Source organism: Symphodus melops (assembly GCF_947650265.1).
Source record: "Symphodus melops genome assembly, chromosome: 10".
NCBI classification, from domain to species: domain Eukaryota; kingdom Metazoa; phylum Chordata; class Actinopteri; order Labriformes; family Labridae; genus Symphodus; species Symphodus melops.
In genome coordinates, this window is record NC_136700.1 from 21,581,700 (window position 1) to 21,598,161 (window position 16,462).

Here is a 16,462-nt window from a genome sequence, read left to right on the forward strand (position 1 = left end):
ACTTGAAGACCCACCAGGGGGCGGTATACCACACTTTGGGAATCCTTGGTGTCAGAGATGTAAAACACGTCATTGGACTTGAATTATCACAGCATATTTGTTCAAACCATAACAGTGAAAGACAGCTGTACAGCCACACTCACTTCACTTATTTTAAACTTCATAAACGGTCCAGAGCAGAATATTATTTGTATTTTATTGTATTTTGATTTCTGGTACTGCTGTGTTTTTTCATTCCAGTTTCTAAATGACTCATATGGTATCAAGCTGATGAAGATGTAATATTTGTATTAACTGGATATTTATAAAGGACTCATAAAGACAATAACTGTTATGGATGCTTTAGGGCAGATGGACAGTGTTTTTGTTAAAGGGCAGATTTGTGATTCGTGTCTATTAAACGTTTTTGAAACCAAACTGACCAAGTGTAATGACCTAGGATCTGACTATTGATTCTCATTAACCAGACTAAAAGTAAACCCCTTAGTTATTATACTAAAGTCATTCAACAAGAATAACTTTTTTTTGTTTTTTAACATTTTTAGCTTTTATCCTAATTGACCATACACATTTGCACCTTTTTTTGTGCACCTCCACAAGCTGCCTGTAAAGTCATTCAACATAAATATCTACTCTTAGAGCATGAAGACTTCCTCTTCAACATGTGTATCCTCTGGAGTAATAGGTTTGTCTTAAAAGAAGGACATATAATTTGATTAAACGTTATTTGTAAAACTACTTGTGTATGGCCTGTGTACAAATAGAATAAACCCAAGGACTGTATTGTAGTTCATTAATATTAGATAACTGATTGCAAGACTCTGTTTCCTGTTTTTATAATTGAATAAACAGAAATGTGACAAGCTGCGAGTTTACTCACGTCACAATGAAAAATAAAACAATGCACTATGAGACAGAATGTATTAAGATTAAAAAGAAAGGTTTCATTATTAGGCCCATAAAATACAATTATATGCTTATATCTTGATTTTGATTATTTTGATCAGCTATCTTGCTGTCTCTTGTACTGTTGCTCTGCATGAGCGCGGATATTTTGGTGCGTTTTATTTTGAAACGTTTGCGGAAGGAGGCCACTTCATTGATGCTGGGATATTTGAGCTCTTCAAACACAAACCCTTTTCCTGCACTGTGGTGTGTACAGACCAAAAAGAAACACCGAGACAACGTGAAGTCTCTACAATGATCTGTATACTGCTGGTAGCCGGTCACGGCACCGTTTTAGAGGCTCAGATTAAGGTAGGAAGCTTTTAATGTACGCTGCTGCAGGATAGAGGAGGTAATGTGAGACGGTGCAAAGTTCAGCTTTGTTATGAAGAGCAGTCACAGCCTTAATAGTATGTGCTCACAGTAAACCCAAATGCTGTCAGTGACCTGTCAGTTTGCTGCTGTGATGCTTGAGCAGGCGTGTATTACAAATATATATTTATATATGTTCTATGTTAAAAACAGGAGTCAGCAGAGTAACACTGAGCATGTACAGGACACAGTCCGAGGTACGATTTAAAGAGTGACCGTGTTAACTGGTGACTTTCAACCCAATTCATCGTTACACAACACAGCCTGTTGTAAATCAAACTCCGAGCATGGAGCCCTTTTCAATGAGAAATGTTTCTTAGGATCCCCCTTGATAAGCACATATTAATACAATGTATCCATGTACTACGGAACACTTTGCCAAGATAGTAGGCTATAAGGCTACATTTATACTTTTCAAGTCATTCAAGTTATTATTGAAAACATGTTGGCTTCGAGTTTTTTTTTTCTTTTTTTTTTTTAGCAGCACCTGAATACAGCCAATAAGACTCTGAGCCCAACAACCAAACCGCTTTTTCCAATAATGTCCTTCTGTGTTTATCAGTTGGTCTGTTTCTTAATTGTCCTCCCTGGTGTATTACTTAAGAAGTTATTATTGTTTCGAATTATTCTGTCACATTTAGCAATTGGTTGTCTCTTTCATAGTTGTTGTATTAAACAGATATCCACATGATGCTGGCTGCAAGAGCCCCAGAAGTCACTTTACACCCATTTTTAAACATGTTTACAGCCTGTTTTAAATATAAAATAAAAAAATAAAAAAATGTAGTGTGAATAGTTAATTTCTCCATCAGCACACAATAAAGGCCGACAGGTGTTTACTTTTTAGAGTTATTAATGATAAGGGCAGTTTTGGTACCATTTTGATACTATCAATCATTTGACACTATATTGTTTTAAAACACTTGGTGATGCAAAGTGTTAAAGTGACCTTGATCTTTTCACCCATCCATCCATGCATTTCTTTGTCCTCTGCCACCTAGAATGATGACACGGGCTTGTACAGCCACTTAACCGGAGTACCGAAGGCCTTACTTCCTGGTACTGGAGGAAAGAAGATCCTTGACTTTTGGTGGGAAACTGTCAACATGTACGTATCAGGGCCAAGTTATCCTACCTTCTTTGACCAGAGAAGGTCGGCGACCCACAAAGCTTTTAGGGACGCCCCTCAGTTTGCCAGATATGAGACCAGTTATCATGGCAAACCTTGGCATTTTCCAAACAAGCTTCATGACCATAAACTTGGTATAACCAGGATAAATATTGGAATGGTATTAAAAATACTAGATATTTCAAGATCAATGCTGAGCAGGTTCAAGGGGGACACAGATATTTTGGTGATGATGATAATGAGGATGGTGTGATGAGGAGTGGATTACAGCCTGAAGATGTGGAAGTATTAGGGGGAGAGGTTTGAGGTTGAATGAGAAGGTGAATTAATGCATGAAAGAATAGCAGCCTTCCTGCTTGAACTTACGCTGAACTCCAGATGTACAGAGGCCATAGTCTTCCTCTCAGCAGCAGTCGGTTCGAATCTGACCTCTGCTATTTGCTGTAAGACACTACATCCATGTTGATTCGGTCTACCGTTGGTACATGGGGTTACATAAAATAAAAAAGTCTCCTCCTTTCTTGAGTTAACAGCCCCTCTTTCTCTCCAGGCGGCAGCTGTTCACAGAGGTGTTTCTAGTCACAAATGCAGACAAGTGAGTACCAGCTGTTGTATATCTCAGTTTGGGCCGATTCCTGCAGTCCTGTAACAGTAGACACATTTTGTAACACTGACCAGGTATAAGCACTTTGAGCGCTGGGCCACAGCTAATGACTTCCCCCTGGAGAACCTGGTGAATGATGGCAGCACCACGTTGGAGGACCGCCTTGGCGCTGTGGCTGACCTGCAGCTGGCCATACGCAGCCGCAAGCTTCAGGACGACATCATGGTGGTGCGAATAAGTTCACAACTCTTCTTTCCATCTGTGCTGACAGGTTACACTTTGTCAGAATGGATTTCTGTCACACAGTCAGGGTCTTCTTTATGTCGAAACAGATTGCAGGAGACATGCTGTGTGCGGACCAGAACTTTGACATCGCTCAAGTTATCCGTTTCTTCAGGTCAAAGGTGAGATTTACTACTATACAAATGTGCTCAAGGATGTAGTGCTCAAAGTATGTTCACACACAAAAAATCATTCCATCGGAGAAAAGATAATGTAAACAAAAGTAGGTCCTCGGGAGGAAAATAAGCTATCAGGCTTTCCTGATAAAAACCATCATCTTTCAGAATGCAGCAGTGCTGGTCTGCTGCTGTACAGACAAACAGAAACGTCTGTCTTCTAGTAATGTTGTCACTTCCTAAAACTTCTCACATGCACATCTGTGTATGCTGTATATCCTGGTTTAAAGATACTGCATTTCACCTTTTCATGTCGTCACTCTGTGAATCCTACAGAGTATTATCATTCTTTTACTAGCCTTCTTAAAAACCCTCCTCTCAGCAGTCTTTTTAAGGCCTGCCTCCCCGTGTGCCCTCTTTCTTCTGATTGGCCAACTCAACCATTGTGCTTCAGTGCACGGAGAGAGAGCCTGTTGTAAATGAAATCTACGGCTTATGTAGAGGCTTGAAGCCTTCTCGTGAAATTCTTGGTTTCATATCGTGGGACATATTGCAGAATTGCAGAACAAGCCGATTAGCGCCGCACTGCAGACTTATCCGAGGTTCCTCCAACACCTTCTTACCTCATGATCTGAAACTTTGGCCGCGTTTAATATGACATTTTGTCCATTATAACACTATAAGTAAGTTTTAAAATGATGATCAGAACAAAATGTCAACTTTAAGTTTAAATCAGAGAAAAAAGTAGTTTGAAACTAACCAAATAAAACACAAGACATTTGTAGAAGACAAAACATTTAATGAATGTTTTTTGCATGGTCTTTTCTATGGAGGGGAAGTTGTTGGTACCTTACATTAGTCTGTACCTTACATTAGTCTGTGGTTGTGTGTTGGTTTCAGCCTGGAGAGCTGATGATCTACTACGAGCTAGAGGAAAGTGAGAAACGCAGCTCCAGAGGAATTGTGGAGGTCTGCCCTGAAACACACAGGTGAGAAGAAGTTCTTCCTTTACTCCCTGTGATGCACAGAGCTTTGATAATGCAGGCTTAGTATTCAATGCTCTGTCGTGTATTATATTTAACCTGTTGTCTTTTCCTGGATCAGGATTAATCGCTTCTTTGAGAAGCCGCAGGATGGGCTGACGGCGTCCCGCCTAGCAAGTGTGGTGTTCTACTGCTTCAGGAGAGACACACTGTCCTACCTGTCTGACTTTCTAAACCTGCAGCCTCGAGCCAGAGACAGGACCTTCGGACAATTCTGGGTTTGTGAATGCTTCATCAATAAGTGTGAACTGAGCAGCAATTATCATTTTACAAACAAATCAGGAAGCAAGCAAATTGTACAAGCAAATCAGGAAGGTATCATTCTTCTCCATTCTTCTCGATTATTTGTAAATTGTCAAATCATAACAAACATTATCTCATGTCACTTAGCATTAAGAGAAGGTTGAATTTAAACACTCACATTCATATGTCTGATGACTTGTGAAGCTCAGAACTCACCAGCAGTCATTGTCTGATCAGATTTACATGGATGATCATTTCTCAGTACTTCAGGTGAAGACTTCCAGGCATGTCACACTGCCATTTGCACTCGATCCTTGTTCTGGCTCCAAACAAATAAAAAGAAACAGAACTGGAGGGCCAGTATGTCGAACTGCAGAAAGGCAAAATAGAACAGGGGGAGTTTAGTTTAAATGAATTTAGTTTTTAATTTACTAGTTTATTGGAATCAGAAACAGTGTACAAAATAACATTAGTCTGACAAGAGAAAAGATGCTTTGTACCAGATTCAGCTAACCCTGTCCCTGGGCAGATGAGGGTAACAGCAAAACACAGTCGCGCACACACACTTCATAGCTAGCAGCTGTTAGCGGTCAACAGAAGTTGGACAGTGGACAGTTGGACAGAAATCCTGAAGGGAATGGCTGTCTGACAGTAAGGTCGAGTGGTTGTAATCTCAAGAAGTAGTGCAGGTGGGACATCTTTGATGGGGCTACAAGTACACATCATTACTTAATTATTTCATGAAGAAATAAGCACTTTAACTTTCTGTGGTCTTTTCAGGAGTGGCTCATTAATGAGAAACAACTGGACGTGTTTGGGATGAAGCTCCCAACTGGCTTCCAGCTCATCGGACAAGTGGTTTGTATCCTAAACTTTAGCTTGTTTTTTCATTGCTTTTAGAATCACTGATTATAAGCGTTAAACACTGAGGAGAAGACCTTTTATATACTGTGGCATTAATCATGATGAAATCTAGATATACTTGCTCCTGTCAGGGTTTGTCAGACTATACCAAGTGGCTCACACACTACTCTACCAAGCAACAAGAAAATCCTGCTCAGCCAATCACATGCAGATCATACGCCCGGTAAGAAAACACTCCTACAGGCTACCTTTCCCTCTGGTATAACTCAAATAAAGAGCAGTGGATTGTTGGCACAGAGTCTGTTGAATAGTGAAAGAAGTGATTTTCAAACATGTGATGACTCACAGGGTTGGACTTATGGGGAATCCCTCAGATGGCTTCAATGGAAAAACCATCGCCATGTCAATCTCTAACTTCTGGGCTGAGGTCACTCTCGTGGAGAGCCAGACTTTGGTAACACATGCTTTTTAAGATGAGGCTCCTTCATCAGGGGATACACTGTGAAAAAGACACCCGACTATTTCTGTCACTTTGCAGGTTTTGGTCCCTCACCCGCTCAATGACCCGACAGAGTTTGGAAGCCTGCAAGATCTATTCTGTATCAGCAGAAAGGAAGGGTGTGTTATGAGCTGAAACAGACACACTGATAAGTGTTCATGTTTTCAAAAAACTGAAGTTGTTTTCCTTGTGCACCGTAGATACCTGGGTGGTCTGCGGCTGCTGCAGGCTACCTGTAAGAAGTTCTACCAGTTCTGCTCCAAACAAGGGTGAGAGGAGCATCTATGGCATGCTGCTTTATCAAGGAATCTACACACACACACGCACGCACGCACGCACGCACACACACGGAAGGAATTATATTCAAGATATTTACTGCAGAATTACTCCCAGTCCTATCAGTGTTTCTCACTGGTAAAAATGATAGATATTCACAGTAACATTCTTGCAAGCAGAAATTGAACTTAAGATATCTGAAGCTTGTGCCATTTTCACACCTCACCAGTTTGGTTAAAACAAACTGAATCCACTGTCAGTCCCAGCCTGGTGCAGACAACCAACCAACTAAAAAGTTGAGTCTCTGGCCGCTTTTGTTCTGACACTGATTGTTTGTAATAAGGACATAAATGGATATCGACCTAACTGCTGGAAGCATTCAGTGAGATTAGAAAAGTGTCTTCGGAGCAGCCACAGGCAGGAAAGAGTCAACAAGTCAACAATATCTTTTTTAGATCGTCAGCGTCTCGTCATTGTCATGGAAAAGCGGTTGTTGAAGAATATTTGTCTATATAGTTTTTTGTTAATGAATTTAACTCTGACATTCATACAAACACACTTACATTCAAACACATCTTTGTTTTGGCTTAACTACATGATCCTCTGCAGTTTACCTCGTTCACCACCACGCATTAGGAGACCGTAATGCATGCAGCCTCATGGACCTACACACCGCTCGTTCTTCTACCTTTGAGCACTCTTAGCCAGTCATTTCTGCAAACCTCACCTTGACATCGTGAGTTCATGTTTATCCGACCATGACAGCCTGAGGATGAAAGACAATGAACATCTGTCCATGTGCAACAAAAGAAGCCTCATTTTCCAGTTGGTAATGGAACATCAGGCTTCATATATCATATTTAAAATCACATGACAACTTTGGTCCTGCTCTGATACACGAGCAGATTTCACTATGTTTCAACTGTGTGTGTGTGTGTGTGTGTGTGTGTGTGTGTGTGTGTGTGTGTGTGTGTGTGTGTGTGTGTGTGTGTGTGTGTGTGTGTGTGTGTGTGTGTGTGTGTGTGTGTGTGTGTGTGTGTGTGTGTGTGTGTGTGTGTGTGTGTGTGTGTGTGTGTGTGTGTGTGTGTGTGTGTGTGTGTGTGTGTGTGTGTGTGTGTGCGCGTGTGTGTGTGTGTGTGTTTCCTCCAGTATTGCCCTAACAAAGCAGAACTTCACACTGAAGTACGACACCAACATTCCTCGGCAGGTGGTGAGTATCCTGAACACACTGTTCACTTGAAGGAACGTAAAACGCACAGTCTACTTTAAGTCAAACACCGTAACAAACTCTCCGTTGACAGAGTCATTTGTCTCTGTTTTCTTAAAGGGCCTCGCAGGAAGCAGGTAAATAAAGTGTTTTTATGATATTTATTTATTTATGGTAAAAGCAGGTTTAGTTATTTGGCAAACATCTGCATATAAATTGACTTGTTTACAACCCTTTTTTTTTTTTACAGCGCCATCGTCTCAGCCACCCTGAAGTGTCTCATGAAATTCTACAACATCACAGACAACGTAAGCATTGTGTTTATCTTTGTATCGATGTAATCAGGTTTTCACACCTTCGACAATTTGCTGTTATCACAACCTCAGACAGTTTATCTAATGACAAAGAGTCTCTTATCTCCAGAGTTTAGGATGTGTTCAAATATATTTTTGGATTTAAACTCCAGGATCTTCCGAAGCCAGTCAGAGCCAACTTCATCCTCAACGTGGAGACGGACGAACTTTTCATCACTGCTGGCCTGCAGGACAGAGTCGTACAGGTGAGACTTTCACGCTATCTGTCCACAGTGAATGACGTGACAGTTATCATCGACGAAGTAGCAGCAGGGTGTTTGCCTCTTTCTGCAGGTCTATGAAGGCTTAGTCTACATGGATTTCAGCAAGACGCTCATGGAGGAGCAGGGATATGGTACTAAAGTCACCATCATTCAGTAGCTGCTGAGCAGACCTGCAAGTACAAATATTTAATATATTTGTGTGTGTGCGTGTGCGTGTGCGTGTCCCATCTTCAGGAGACTATGTTTTAATGGACATGAGTGAGCTTCCACCCTTCTGGCTGGCTTACCTGAGCGACCCAAGTGACTCCGGACGTATCCACAGCAACATCCGACAGCGCTGGCTCAGTGGTATTTATTCATTATCCGTTTATTTGTCAAGGAAAGAACATGTCGGCATTGTGACATCTAATTACAGTCCAACCGAAGCCTTTACCCAACGTGATACACCAACACTGTACACAATTTTAGTTGTACGTCTGCCAAGCTTTACACTGGTTCCATGTGGGGCTTTTTGTCTTAAATGTCTTTAGAAACTGTAGATTTAATATTTGGGGGTTTGATGCTGACATTAGTGCACTATTTTCAGACAACCCTTCAACTTTGTCTCGACAGCTTTATTAGACAAAGACTTTAAATGTTTCCATGTCTGGATAAGTGCTCTTAATGAAGCCCTTGTACTTCATACTTTGTCCACAGGGGGCGACAAAACACACACAAATAAAGAGCTCCTGACAGTTGCTTTTACTTAAATCTTTCAGGGATGATATTGAAGCTTTTTTTGTGACATATTTTATAGCAAATAACTCCTTCATTGTTTAAAACCCTCATGCCGGCTGTATCTCCTATCTAAATGCAGCCAGAGACGAGAGCAGTGAAAACATCAACATCATTTCACAACTGTTGAAATGACCTCGTTATAGAACATATGACATTTTGATCCTGAAATCCAGCCTGGCTCTCTCTGCTGGGATTAACGTTATCACCACCTACTTCAAAATGAGAATCAGCTTTATTGGCTAGTTATGTTTAACACACAAGGACGACACAAAATGAAGTTATAGCCACAAAAAGACTCACCTATCATATCAGACCGCATATCTTTTCTCTTTGCAGATTATGTCCTGTACACGTGTCAGTCATGCTTTTAACAAATCACTCCCTGTGAGTCTTTGCTTTGGAAAATGTGAACAGTGGATGCTTTGTTGTCAAACATGCTGTAATGTGACACCAACCCCACAGCAACGTTTCTGGTATTAAATGAAGATGATTGAAATGTTCAGTCCTAATACTGATGTTGTGGTTTGCATCTGTAGCTCACATACATGCTTCAGTTTTAATGTTTTAAGAGCAGCTGTAAATGGTGACAGGATGGTTCTTTGGTTGATGTTCCTCTGTCGCCCCACAGGAGAGCCTCTGGTAGTTGAAGCTATGAAGACCTTTGCAGAGCTCACGGATCAAGCAAGGTTGGTTTCATTCTTTAAAGTGGAAATTGGTCAATCATTTGCGTAATATAACGCATTAGATCAGAGGTTGAAGGCTTGTGTAGCCTTTGGACCACTTTCTGATGTTGAATACTCCTGCTGTTTAACCTTTCATTCACTTACACAGTCGGGTGTGTCATGAACATAATAATATATTTGACTATACACAACACTCAAGGAGGTTACGGTTATGTTAAAGGGATACTTCACCCATTTACATGAAGCTGTGTATCATTAGAAACATGGTAGTAGTGTTGAATGGTTGTGAGTCCAACCCTCATTTTGCCCTGAGACAAGAGAAATATTTTTTTCTTTGCCTGGAAGTTTTCTTCATGTGATGCAATATGACGCTTTTTGCAGCTAGAAACTATAAAGCCACAAATCAGACATAAAACATGAGTCAAATTAAGGTTTACATTGGTAATCTGAAAAATACATTTCAACAGTTTTTTAGACAGCAGAGAATCTATCTATTTATGATTCCCTTGTTTAACATCCTACGTTACTCGCATGAGCGTCAACAGAGGCAGATGGTTTTAAAAAGCAGCGGTTATTGAGTCAGCAGCTGTAAAGCAAGATTGCGCCACTGTCTTTTACATTGGAGTCGTGGAAGCGTTTTGGCTTCCCCAAGACAGAAAATGAGAGAGGTGAGAAAATAACAGACAAGACAAAAACTGTGTGAAGAAGACAGGGAACCAACCAGCATGATGCAGCATTTACACCACATCCAGCCCACAATGAGAAGCTCCAGTCACCTCCACAAATGTGAAAGGGCCAAACCACACTCACAAGGTGGTTTGCAGCACCGCTCACACAACGAATGCAGGAGAAGAAGAGCTTATCAAGTACATTGGTGTTTTTAAAAAATAAAAAATAAAGGAATCTTTCATCTCGTAATTTGTTTAAAGTCTCATTAACGTGATTTTTTAAGAAGTTTTGAAACTTAAAAAACAGAAACCATCACACTGACACTAAATGTCCTCCCCTCAGGATGGCTCTACAGAACAAAGACTGGAGCCGCCTGGCACAGCTGATGGACCAGAACTTTGAGCTGAGGAGGTAAGCAGCACACTGATGTGAGGCATTCATGCATATGAGCTATGAATGATGGCTGTAGGACATCTGAAAGCTGTTTTTTATGTATTTACTTTTCCATAAGGGGAAAAAAGTCAAAACCTACTTAATTAATTGAACCTATTAAGCCTCACTGAGATTAGGAATCTCATTTACAGGAGTGTCCTGGCCAAGACAGGCAGCAGCCTATTTCGTCTTAGAATAGAGAGGCCAGCCGATTCGATAACATCAGAGTACAATGATGAGTTGGGACATGATAACATCGTCTAGCTCTAGCTGCATCTTCTCTGTCTTGACCCACTTATCCCACTCCTCCGCATAGCTCTCGTAGTTTTCAATAGTGTGCACCTTCTCCTTCAGCTCCCCACTCAGCTTTTCGAGCAGCTTCAGCAGAGTGACCATCTTCAGCACGTAGTCTCTTGACTGCCTGAGCGCCGTCTCCATCTTAATCTGTGTTCCGCTGACTGGAGCAAATCTGGCCTTAAATTTGTGTCGCGAGAATAAAAGCGCTGCATGTCCGTCCTGTCTCCATGACAACAGTCTGTCGACAACGACCACTACATGACCACCACGGCTACGTCAGGGGCGTTTCTAGAGTTTGAGGAGATTGGGGGCTTAGCCCAGACATGGACAAAGGTCCCTCGAATAAAAAACGTCTTGTTCTCTGTTCTGGGGCCTGTACTACGAAGCAGGATTTGAGGTCAGTGAGGTCACTTTAGGGTTAACTCTGGGTTTTCAGTCCTACGAGGGTTGTTCACCTGTTGCCTGGGTATATCACCTCGGTAACTTGCTGCACACATAACCTGCTCCGGAGCACGTTATGTTGGAGATAAGAGATCAACCTGTGAAAATCTCCACCTACTGACCAATCAGATCTTTAGATCGTGGAGCTCCTGGAGCTGATCGAGAGGGGGAGGACACTTTATGTGTCCCGCATGATTTAACATTGAACTATAGTCTGTTAAGTTAATGATTATTGTTTACTGATATCTTTCATTCTTCAACAAAGACTGGAAAAGTACCAGAGCATTTAAGTTGAAGATGTACAATTACTAATATTTTCTTCTGGTTTTGAATTGTGCTTTCATAATAATGTTTAGTGGTTAATAAGTGGATTAAGTGTTTAATGTCTCCATGCCACTCTGTTTGTGATGCTCAGAGCTGCAGCTGAACTTCTCAAACTGTCCTACTCTCCACTTTAAAGAGTCAGATCGTCACATTCAGTTCACAGAAGAAACAGGATTTATTTACTCAGTTCTAAATGAACTAACGATGGGACAAATATAATAAGTTTGTCCTTTTTTTATTTCCTTTTGTCCTTACTGCATTTGTTCCTGCAGCTGTGTAACTTTAGTCTTTGAGCCTTTTTGTCTTAAACATATTTATATTATTCATATAGTTTCATCAGTTTGTAGATATGACGATCTGCTGACAGCAGACGCAGTGATAATTGTGATAGGTTAAATGAAGATAACTCCGCCCCTTTCATGTGAACGTGCTCTTGGCAACTCTGGGTTGACTTATCAGGTTGATAACCAGCTTCATAGGACTGATGATCACGATCTCGTATGTCAGGGTTAGTGAAGCCAGATCACCCAAAGAGACCCTGGATATGTTAAACTCACTTCTTAGTAGAGACCCCAGCTTCTCTCCTGTGTGGTTGTGTCTTGTGTTCTTGAAATCATTTAGTTGGTGATACAAGCATGAACATTGGTACATCTCATAGGCTCATTTGACAAGAAACCGCTCACATCCACTTGAAATTTCATGATGGCGGCCATCTTTCAAGATGACTGCTGCTCGCCATGTGCATCTCTAAATGATATATTTTCTCATAGAAATGTATTGGGTTCCTCAAAAGGTTGTTTGACTGTGTTTTGTCTGACTTCTCACCTACGACCTGTCCAGTTTGGTAGAACCTGTCAGGAGTTTTCTCCCACTGGCAAAGCTCATCGTGAAATGTCAGGTACCTGTGGGTGGCTTATTGTCAAGTGATCCATGGAGACTACTCATGCCAATTTTCAGTCTTGTATCACCAAATAAACCATTATATCACTTGATTGCTCCATTAAGATCACCTTTGAATCCTTTTTTCTCTGCCTCACGATTAGTCTTTACATCACCACTTATTTCTATATACACTCCATATGACTGTAACATGTACACCATGCACAGAACACACCAGCCTGAGGCAGACGCTCCAAGTGTACGAGGCCAAACAAGTCACATTGAAGTTGATTTTGTTCCTGCACTTCACCCTGGTGCTGGTTACTCTCAAACTTCTGTTAGTTAATGGTCGGTATGCATGGTCCACAGCAGTGTGGGTGTCACACTGTGTAACAGGCGTTAATGAGCTATGTGTGACCACAGTGTTAACCAGCAGCCCGATCCATGCTTGCTGCTTGTGGCTACACAGACAGCTGTTAAAGGGGTGTAGTTTTTATCTGTAGTTTCCACACCTGATGTGCACACGACAAAGTCTAATAAGGAGCACAAGTAAGTTCAATGTCTACTGATAGATGCCAGGGACTTTTGCATAGTATGTTGGCTTGAACATCCCAGCTAAAGTAATGACATGTCACACAGGACTGTCTACACTGACGACTGCCTGGGTCCTGGAAACCTCAAGATGGCTCAGCTGGCGAGGCAGGTAGGTGTTCACACCCGCCAACAGCAGTAACATTTTCATTAAGCAGGATCCACTCACCATCTGTGGGTACATCTCGAGTCTCTTATTGGTGTATTCCCCACTTCGACCGGAAGCAGGACCTGCCATCTGAAGGACTACTCCATTGCATCCCTGATATCTGCTCAAAGGAGCTAATAAAGTATTTTTTATTTTGTTTTATTAGTTTTTTCCCGCTTATGAACCATGGTACAAAACAAACTTAATTAAACAGAATTATCTTTATGGCATAGATGGAAACTCTGAGTCCCATAAATCAAATTAGTTCATCAGGCACAATCAAAGTATTTGGGTTGATTAAATGATATCTCTCACATCACATTTCCTTGCTCCCTCACTCCTCGTTAGTTTCCTTGTGTCTTTCTGTGCAGAGGACGGGATGGACAAATATATAGAGAAAGGACGTGGTTGTATGTATGATGATGTTTAGAGATGTAGGGGGAGGCCTTATGTGTGTTGCTGGTTTTGCACTCTTGAAGTTTTTGATGCTTTCTGCAGTTTGGCTCGGCGGTGAAGTTACCCGGCAGTGGCGGCGCTGTGTTGGGTCTGTGCTTGGATAATGCCAGACTGGTAAGTCTGCACTGTCGGTTTTAACCATTAAGATCTGAGATGAACTTTTGAATTTGCATTAGCATGATCATTTTTTGACTATAATGTTGTGAAAGTTTTAATACCTTTTAGATATCATAGGTTTTAAAACACAACAGTATCTCTCTTTCCTATGGAAAAAAAAACAGAAGCTTTGAGACAAATAAATCACAGGTCAATGCAGGGGTAGAAAGAAGCTGTTTTTTTATACATGCACTACAGATCATCATCATCAGATATCCTCCTCATTAAATCCTGGTTCAAACCGACCTGTAGCTCCTTTTCCACATTTTATGTCAGCTCTCTATCTCTCTCCCGATATCTTACTCTGTCCACTGTACTATCTCTAGAAAGCCAAAAGCCCACAGAAAACCTTGTGAAAAGGATTGCACCTAAAACACCATCACCCGTGCCTGCTCGCTTACAATCTTCTCCCTGCTGCATTCACACACCTGTTCACTCTAAATACTATTAGTATTACCTATGCTTGCTGTGGTTAAATGTTTTTTTGTTGGTTGCATTATACAAAAGATTAAGCCCTTAAACATATGCACATAAATGTCATACCCATTTAAGAGGATGTCAGTGACATCCTGAGGGCCACAGGCTCAAATTCACAAAAGGGCATTTTATGAATTAAATGATTTTACCCCTGGAATGACACGTGTTGTCACACTGTTAAAGGAACAGGAAAAAAAACACCTGTATTAAAACAAACTCAGTGTGTGGGTGGATAGTTAAAGCATGAACAATTGTATATGCAAAGAAAATCCAGGAGTGGTTTCTGGAGTTAAGAGTGTGTACAGTTAGCCTTTCAGTTGCACTATTTAAATAAATGGATTTTTGAATACACTCTGCAGGTAGTTTAAATCATCTTGTTAACTCTAAACTGTTACCTGCAGTCTCTTTTCCACCTGTCTTTGGTTTAGTAGCTCTGTTAACCCTTTAATGATCAATATGCCATTTCTATAATGCGCCCTGCGATGCGTCTCACGGTACGTCAGAGCTTTTCTACGCTTCTATTTAAGCGCTGACATGTTAGAGTGAGAACATTTTACTAAAAGCACTAAATAGAGCGTGTGGACCAACAAACAAGGAAGCCCCTTGTTCATTTATGTGCACGTAACTGCAGGATAGCATACTCTTTAGCTTGATTATATGATCAAACACTGATCAAAGTCAGGTATGTGCTGTTTGTGATAGTTCTGTTCAGATTTGTAAACTCTGAATGTGTGATTCAGAGCCCGCCGTCTGATGCAGTTTGTGTTTTGCCAACTAGGTGGAGATGAGGCAAGCTTTCCAGGAGGCAGGCTGTGTGTTCTGTGTCATCACACCGTACAACCCATCTGCCGGCACGACGAGCCGCCAACACTGACTCACATCTCCCCGGGACTCCGTCCGGCTGCTAAAGTATGCTACAACTCACGGCCATCAGGAGTACGACAGACAGACGATCTCAAAGACTCCGTATGTCCAACCATGAGAAATGTCTGACTGCAAAGTGATCAGTTACATGAAGGCATGAAAACAACTTGATTAGCTGGAAGCGTCACTCCTCTTTGGTAGTAGTAACAAATAATGAACAAAGGCACGAACTTTAAAAAAGTGTCATCTCCATATTTCAATGAGTTTTAGATCATAGGAGATTCAGGACTTTTATGATCATAGAAGGTGTGATAAGTATCCAGTTTTGTACAATTAAGTATACATAATAGAACAACGTTATTTCTCTTAAAATTTGATTTTAAAGTTGTTATATAAGTTTCTTCACTTTTTTGTGCATTTTATGACTTTCTCCTTGTGAAATGCAAATTTCTTCTCATAAATTTACAACTTGTATTATTAAGACTTTAATCTTGAAGTCCCTCTCTATGTGACCCTTGTACTCAGTTGTGTATTTGCTTTAAATAATGAATGTATTTTTTGTAACACAATTTATTTAAATTGAACTTTTGATAAAAAATATGCTAACATAAGAAAAACTTACCAAAGCCATTTTTTTTTCTATGTCATAGTGGGATCTTATTTAATTTCAAGTTCATGACTCCGAATTGTTTTTAAAGATATTATATCAAGCAATAGATTTATCCTCGTGTTATAATCTTTTTATGATGAATTTTAATTTGAATAAAAAAGTGATATGCAGCCCTTGTGTCTTTGTGTTTACCATTATACAACATGTTCCTAAATTTCTCTTCATCTTGAGAGTATGCAGCCGTCAGTCAGTGTATGTTTACATCTGGGTGGTAGAGTGGGGAAAGAAGGCCCTTCATCCAGAGCTATGTTACAGTAAGTCAAAGCTCACACCTTTAATCTTTGTAAGGCGTCACTCAAAGGTGAAATTTGTGCTTGCACAGAGCTGGACTCACCAATTTTCTGATTGATAAATTACGTGTTGAATATTTCTGTTGTATAAAAGCCTCAAATATTGACCTTAATCTGGTCTAATGCTGCATTCATGTGGTGTTGGTCACAT

General features: G+C 40.7%; 1 protein-coding gene across 1 annotated transcript; it reads left to right on the top strand.

Annotated features, from left to right (window-relative positions):
* Positions 1–1,095: 1,095 nt before the first annotated feature.
* Positions 1,096–16,131, top strand: gkup (glucuronokinase with putative uridyl pyrophosphorylase). The gene is made up of 23 exons (XM_079354451.1): positions 1,096–1,257; positions 2,319–2,425; positions 2,997–3,041; positions 3,125–3,278; positions 3,383–3,454; positions 4,349–4,437; positions 4,553–4,709; positions 5,515–5,592; positions 5,730–5,821; positions 5,947–6,052; positions 6,137–6,216; positions 6,298–6,366; positions 7,523–7,583; positions 7,701–7,717; positions 7,831–7,888; positions 8,047–8,139; positions 8,228–8,288; positions 8,392–8,505; positions 9,563–9,620; positions 10,629–10,697; positions 13,299–13,362; positions 13,897–13,968; positions 15,266–16,131. Exons 1-23 carry the CDS (start codon positions 1,201–1,203, stop codon positions 15,359–15,361), a joined length of 1,869 nt encoding a protein of 622 aa, XP_079210577.1. The 5' UTR covers positions 1,096–1,200; the 3' UTR covers positions 15,362–16,131.
* The last annotated feature ends 331 nt before the right edge of the window (positions 16,132–16,462 follow it).

Excerpts from the sequence above, each read along its gene's own strand:
- gkup (XM_079354451.1), top strand. The coding sequence starts at position 1,201 with ATGATCTGTATACTGCTGGTAGCCGGTCACGGCACCGTTTTAGAGGCT. Across the intron at positions 6,367-7,522 it reads CAGTTCTGCTCCAAACAAGG|TATTGCCCTAACAAAGCAGA; the intron begins GTGAGAGGAGCA and ends TGTTTCCTCCAG. Across the intron at positions 8,289-8,391 it reads CATGGAGGAGCAGGGATATG|GAGACTATGTTTTAATGGAC; the intron begins GTACTAAAGTCA and ends TCCCATCTTCAG.